The 7,140-nt window shown below is 65.5% G+C and overlaps 1 protein-coding gene across 1 annotated transcript in view; it reads left to right on the top strand.

Annotated features, from left to right (window-relative positions):
* The window catches only part of LOC103251683 (insulin-like), a gene marked incomplete at its 3' end in the record, with an annotated part of 11,978 nt that extends 4,842 nt beyond the window's left edge, over window positions 1–7,136 (top strand). The window contains exons 2-3 of the mRNA XM_008050290.1: window positions 5,643–5,868; window positions 7,100–7,136. Coding sequence (XP_008048481.1) covers window positions 5,643–5,868; window positions 7,100–7,136 — 263 coding nt within the window. The remainder of the gene's footprint in view (window positions 1–5,642; window positions 5,869–7,099) is intronic.
* Window positions 7,137–7,140: the final 4 nt, after the last annotated feature.

Raw genomic sequence — 7,140 nt, 5'->3', positions numbered from 1 at the left:
TGGCCGGCTGTGGGCACAGCAATATGGATTCCTCCAAAAGTGGAGCTGGGGCCGCCGCCTCCCTGCCGTCCCCCCCGCGGCCTGGCCCGCCGTGAGGGTGCCAAGCACCCCTGCAGCTCCCGCCCCATGTCCTCAGCCCACCCCCTACTCCCGGGTGGCCACCGGTCACTCCCTGCCTCGCCCTGACCCTCCCTGCCCATCTGCAGCCGCCCAGAGTCCGCACCTGGACTCCCAGGATGCCCAGCCGGGGGCGGGGCTGCCCCTAGGAGGGGGCGTGTCTCGGCAGGCGCTCACCCCACAGTCCCCGCTCTCCAAGGCTGGGGTGAGTGACTCAGGGTGCCCGAGGGTCCATGCCTAGGTCGGGGCCGGGTCCTGTGGGGTCCAGAGTGAAGGTGGGTGGCACCCCTCACCCGAGGAGGCACAGAATGTCCAGACCCAGGGGCAGGGCTGCTGGGGGCCGAGACAGAGGCCAGCAGCCTCTTGGGTCCCCCACTGGTGGACACGCCATCCCCAGTCCTGGCTTGGACCGGCTTGGGGGTCCAGAGAGCCGGGGGCTGGGGAGGCCCCGCCCAGCGGCCCCGCCGACCAGCTGCTGTGTCATCAGATCTGGGGTGCAGCAGGGGGGCGGGGGGGCGCGTTCCACCAGGTCTCCCTCCCTCCGAGCCCCTCTCCAGCCCATCTGTGTTTTTGGAAAACAGAGCCGGGGCCCGCGGCCCTGCCAGCACGCGCCGTTCCTGCTGGGGCTCAAAGTGCACCCTTCTGTCTTCAAAGTCCACCTCACTACAGAGCTTGGGCCCGGTCCAGCCGGTCACCCTGGGGCCACCGCCTGCCCCGCCCACACGTGGTGGCCCGCCGCTGCCCGGTGCTGAGGGAACTGGGGGAACCCCAGATCTCTCGGGGTCATGGGGTCCTCGGTGTGGGTCCCTTGCACGTGGACGGCGAGGGCGGGCCTGGAGGAGAGCCTGGGGGCGGGGCCGGGTGGACGGAGGTGCTTGGACCCGCCGTTCCCGGTGACTGCCTGGCCTTCATGGTGCCCCTGGGGTCTTGGCCTCCAAGGTCCACGAAAGCTCCACGGGGTGGGGGGTGGAAGGAAGGCGTCCTCCCTGGCCCTGCCCGCTGTGGTCTCCCTGGGTGGGCTTCCTGACCCAGGCAGGGGGCAGGGCTGGCTTCAAACAAGAGGGGGCACTGGGTGTCCCCACCCCACCCTGGCCTCACAGAGCTCGGGACAGAGGAGGCAGGAGTCAGCTGGTGGGGAGGCTTCCTGGAAGAAGTGTCCACACCCCTGCTGGCACTGAGGCCTTGAGGTTGGGTCCACACTGGGGGGCTACCTGGCGCCACGGGTGCAGACCTGGCCCAGTGCAGCCCAGGCCACCCTTGTCAGAGACACAGCCGTGATGGTACAGAGCCGGCACCCGGACCCTTCCCCGGGGCCGGCTTGGCAGAAATGAAGGGGCAGCCATGAGCCGAGCTCTACAACGGGCTGTGTCCTGGGGTCCCGAGAGGCGATGGGCCCTGGGCATTCTCAGGCTCGATGAGCATGTGCCCGGGCCAGTGCAGGGCTGAAGGGTGGGCATGGGCAGGATGGGCAGGCTGGCGCTCGTGACTGTGTGACCTTGGGAAAGTTACTTGACGTCTCTGGGCCTCCGTTTCTAATCTGTCAAGAGGAAAGCAAAGGAGACCCAGCCTTGGCGGCTGGAAGGCTGCAACAGTGATGACCCCGCCCTCGCAGCCCCTTTCTCCCCAGGACAAGCCGCCATCCCTGTGCAATCTCTGGTCTCTTCCTCAACAGCCGGGGCAGGGAGGGGAAAGACAGCCACAGGGTGGGAGCTGCCTGGCTCTGCCCTCTGTCTGGGCATGAGTGCACTCCAGCCGCTCCTGGGCCCACCCAGACATCAGAGCCCATGGCCCATCAGGCCACGGGGGGCAGCCACGTGGTGTGTCCGCGACACAAGGCCGCAGGGCTCAGTGTCCTGAAGCCAGCACACTCGAGCGGCCCTGCTGGGTGTGGTGGTGGGGAGCTGTGGAGGCAGGGGTCAGCAAGACCCCGTGACCTGGCCGCCCTCTTCCACCTCTGGCCTCGGGGTCCCGCCAGCCGCTTTCTCTCTGGGCCTCGGTCTCACAGGGGCAGCGCAGTGGGGCCGGGTCCGTCCGGGCACGTGAGGCAGGCGGTGCCGACGTGTCTTCCGTGGGAAGCAGCCATCCCCAGGCTCCCAGGTGTGGCTGGTGGACTCGAGGGTGGCGCCTGGCGGGGAGGGCCAGCCCCCCGGGGCAAGCCCAGGCCTGGGGGCACGGAGACCTCAGCGTGTGCCACGGGCTGGCCAGCACGAGGCCGGAGGACTCGGAGTGCCCGCGAAGCCCCAGTGCAATCCCGGACCTGAAGCCTCTCGCTGGGGAGGGGGCTTTGCAACCCTTCGAAGCCCCCAGCCCAGCAGCCAAGGAAGCCCAGGGCAGGAGAGACCCCCTTCCCGGACGCCTGAAGTCTGCATGCTGAAAGCCTCCCTCCTTCCTCTCCGAAAATTCCAGAGTCCACAGAGCCGCGGACATCCAGGCTGCATCTCCCTGGGGGTCCCAGAAAAGGCTTCAGCACCCGGGCTGGGCGAGCGTGAAAGGATCGTTTATTGGCATTTGCTCTGTGTCGGGGGACGGGGGCCACCCACACCCACCCAGGAGGGCAGAGGCTCAGGGTGCGCTTGGGAGGCTGTGGCGGCGCTGGGGTGTGATCTGGGGGCCTCTGGGCCCAGCTGTGTGCGCTGCAGAGACGGCACCTCTCCCCCCCCAGCCCCTCAGGCCGTGGCCGCGTGGCCTCTGAGGTGCAGCCTCACCCCGCCCGGCTGCCTCCAGGAGAGGCCGGCTGACAGGCCACGTGGCACCCCAACGGAGCAGGGCTCTACGGACGCTGGCCGGCGTGCCCAGGATGGGGCTGCGGGTTAATTCTGCAGCCACCCCGGATCACCGAGGTCGAACGAAGCAGCCCTGCGGGTATACCGGCGGCGATATCGACTTGCAGACAACTGTGCCTTCGGAAGCCGGGGCGGCCACTTCCCCAAGGGGCCACACGGTGTCAGGCTAGGGCCAGATTTGGACCTGGGCCGGCTCCGGCAGAGCCGGCGGGGCTGGGAACCCGCGGGGAATAATCCAGCCCGGCCTGCGCCCACCCCAGGGACCCTGCGCCAACAGGGGGTCCCAGGGTTCTGCCCCGGAGTCGCCCAGAGAGATCTGGTTTTGTTCTGATACTGAAATAAAAGACGGAGTGAAACAGACCCTGCCGGAAAGCGTTCGGACTTAAGCCTGTGGCTGCGGGCACGGCCGTGCCACCACCCCGGGGCGGGGGCGTCACCCCGGGAGCTTCCGGGGCGCCCGCCCAGCTCCGCAACGCCAGGAAGGGGCAGCCGAGCGCCTCGGAGCCAAGCGCAAAGGCGCGGGACCCCTGGCACCCCCACCCACGGCAGCGGGCCTCCCCACAGTAGGGGGAGGGTCCCGCGTCGCCGCCAGCGCCTCCACCCCCGGGGTGCCCCCCGTGCCCGCTCGGAAGGCCTGGGCGCTGTGCCTCTGTAATTCTAAAATCGGCCACCAGGTGGCAGCATGAGGCCGCTTAACAAGCCACGTGGAGGCGGCCGGGCGCTGGGGCTTTCTGGGGGGTGCCCAACTCTCTCCCGCGCAAAGGGGACCGTCCACCAGGCCCCCGGGGTGGGCTGGTCCTCTCGCTGCCCTGAAGGGCAGTGAAGCGGGGAGGCGTTTGCTGGGTGGTGTCCCACACCCCTGTACCCGGTTGTGTCCCAGCCCCGGTTCCTCTCACCCATGCCCCCTGTGGGAAAACCCACGGAATGCAACACTGGTGGGCGGTCACAGCTCTCACGCCCCAATGTGCCTCTAGTCCTGCCTCGGGGTCACCAGGCTCGAGACCCCCAGTGCCTGCAGCCCTGCCTCAAGGGCACAACAGCCCCTCCTACGCTGACCCCTTCTCTCCAGCTCTCACCCTTTTGCTTAAACACCCCGGGTTCCAGGATCCTGAAGGCATAAAATGTCTCCGGGTTGTCGCCAGCCGCTGCCGGACAGGGCCAGGGCTGGAAATCCAGTCTAGGCAGAGCCGGGATTCAAGACACCGTGGGGGGGAGCTCTGCCTCTGATCTGTGGGGGCCTCCCTTTCAGCCCCGTGGTTGCTGGGGACACTGCCTCGGTGGGCCTCCACGGAGCCACGTCATCGGGCTCGCTGTGCACCCTTTGCCCTCTCTAGCTCCGCCTGCAGCTTGAAAAGTCCCAGTGTCCCCGGAGGGCTGTGGCAGTCGCTCCTTGCAGCAGACTCGTGAGGAAGCTTGTGCCACGGAGTTCCCAACCCAGAGCCAGAGCCGACTTGATGGCGGGGGGGGGCGTGTGGTTCACCCCTCGGGCAGTGGGCTGCATCATGCCTCCGTGTGCTCTGGGCCTGACTTGTGGCTGTCAGCATCCCTCCACCCAGCACCCTCCTCAGAGCATGGTCTGGCTCTGAGCCATCCACATCCTGTCTGAGACCCCCCCAAGAAACACATACCAGATTTGAGACCCCCTCAGGTCTAATGCTCTTCTCTGCTGAAAGCCCCCTTGCCCCCCACTAGATGCCCTGTCCCTCGCACTAAAGAGAGGAGCTCAGGTGAGGGCTCAGAAGGCAACAGGAGAGGGGAGCGTTGCACCCCACCACAGGCTGGGAAGCTGGGTGATGCAAACATGCAGAGGGTGGGCGGCTTGGGTGATTGGGTGCAGGGAAGGTGGGGACCGATGGCTCTCTGGGAAGTACACGCCTTGGTCTCTTCCTGAGTCTTCCTGAGTCTTTGCACCTCCCACAGGGATCGGGAGGAGGCTCCAAACTCCCAGTGAGACTTAGCCCCATCAGGTGGGTTTTCTCTCTGGATGCCCCCTGGCTGCTGTCCCATCTCAGTCTGTGCCTTAATTGGAAAGGCAGTGAGCCTGGCCGGTCATCCCACCCATGAGTTTGCTGCCCCCTGTCTGCTGCCTGCTTAGTTCCTAGCAGCACACACAGAGTGTAGGGGGTCAGGTCAGACGAGGCTGGTGAAGGGGGAGCCCCCAGCCAGATCCTCTGCCCGTAGAAGGTGGAAGGACACAGCTGCTTTATGTCCAGTGGCACTGGGAACACCTGGAAAACCATTTTTTCTGCTCACTCTTGAACCCCGCTTTCCCCCCTTACTCCCCACCCCCATTTTACCAGTGCCACGCCCACCCACATTCCAGGGTATCAAGTGACTGCCAAGTGTCAATCTAGCAAAGCCACACCCAGTCCCCACCCCCTCCACACGGTCCCCACCTCCCAGCTAGCAAGGAGTGCTTCCGGCGGATGCCCACACCCACAGACGCCCTTCTGCCGGGTCAGGGGCAGGCCCAACTGCCACCCCCTAATGCACCGTGCCCTGGTGTGGGAAAGTGTCACCGCCGGCCGCCCTGGCGGCCCCAGCGTGAACAAGTTGGCCCAGAGCTCCTCCAATTTGGAGGGGCCCAGGGAGAGGCGTGGAGGGGACGAGGAGGTGAGGGGCAAAACTGTGACCTCAGTTGGCATCTGAGCAGGTGCCGTGCCCGGCGGTGGTGAGGCTGTCCCGTTCCTAGGGGCCCCACTAACATGCACACTCTAAAAGTGCCCGTGGTCATCTCTCCAGCCTCTGCCTCGTCCCCCTCCTCATCCTCCTCCACGTCGGCCCGGCTGGAGGGTCTGGGCACCACTGCCAGAGCACCCCCTGCTTTGGCGACGACTGCTAATATTGGCTCGGCCAGCAGATCATCGTCCGGGCGGTTTCAGCAGGGAGCCCGGGGCACCAGTGACTCCCCGGTCCTCTTTATCCACCGTCCGGGAGCAGCAGGGACCTCGCAGCGACTAGAGTACAGGTAACCGGGCTCCCCGCCCTCATGCCGTGCCCTCTGCGTGTGGGAAAAGAGCTGCACTTGGAGTGCTCGGGGGCGGGTGGGCCGGGGGCTGGTGCCGGATCCTGCTTTCTGAAGGGGTGGGGATGATCTCTGTGACTGGAGGATCCAGGTTGCTTAACAAGAGGAACCTCAACTTTGGAGGGGATGGGGGATAGTTTCCCACAGGGCTGCACAAAGTCAGAGGCTCTTGCAAGGAAAGAGGTTTTCCTTGAGGAATCCACCAGCAACCCCGGGTGGGGTGGAGGGAGGGGGGTGATGGGAGCAGCTCTTCCCAGGAGCCCAGCTGTTTTTGCGAATGCAAAGGGAAAGGCTCTTCCGTGTGAAAAGTGTCCTCTTATTGCTCCCTCCCACCCCTTCCCAGAAACAAACAGGAGACTGTGCAGAGGGCCCAGGGGCCCGAGAGTGGGTGCAGGTTTTTAATATAGACAGACCATTTTAAAAGCAAAGCTTCCCTCCCACCTGCACTTCCCAACCACACACAAGAAACTGGGAAGGAGAGTGAGAAAAAACATGGAGGAAACTTGGCCCTCGCCGCCCCAGGAGGCTTTTGGAAAGCACCGTCTCCCTCTTTGTGATGGCGGGCCTGGTTCTCCCTGCCACCCTCCTGGCCTCCCTGCCCACCAGCAGGAGTGCTGGCGCCAGGGAAGCTTCCTGGGAGAATGGTCATCCATGCAGGAAGCTCTCTCTTGCACCCAGGGGAGGGGGCTCATTTTTCCTGAGAAGCCAGCTGCCCCTCTGCCTGCCAGCCTTCTCTGGGCAGAGCCGCGTGTCCTCTGGTTCTGCTCAGGCCCTCCCTCCTCCACCCAAGATGGGGCGTTTGTGAAGTGTAGGGGAGACATTCCTCTCCTGTGCCGTGACCCTTTGAGGCAAACCATTTGTGTGCAGCCCCCCACCCCGTGGCCCAGACAGAAGTCCACCCCCATCAGGAAGGGGCAGCCCGCCCAGCAGAAGGGTCTCCTGCCTCTCCGTCAGCTCTGTGAAGCCCTTTCTAGGTGAACTTCTCGCCACTTCTTTCTTTGCACTTTGCAAAAGAGTGAGCGTGCAGTGAAGGGGGGGCCGGGTGCCCAAGCCCCAGCGAGGCGACCCACGGGTGGCTGGTGCAAAGGAGGGGGGACTTGGGCTCTGGCTGGAGGAGGAGGGGGGACTTCATTTTTTAAAAAGGTCATCAGACACACTTTCTGCTCTCCCCCAGGGGCCGGAGAGTCACCGCGGAGCTCGTGAGGGAGGAGGCAG

This window comes from Carlito syrichta, unplaced genomic scaffold (assembly GCF_000164805.1).
Source record: "Carlito syrichta isolate Samal-C Ts95f unplaced genomic scaffold, Tarsius_syrichta-2.0.1 Scaffold143515, whole genome shotgun sequence".
NCBI lineage: Eukaryota > Metazoa > Chordata > Mammalia > Primates > Tarsiidae > Carlito > Carlito syrichta.
Note: the sequence above shows the minus strand (reverse complement) of the source record. Positions and strands in the feature narration are given on the sequence as shown.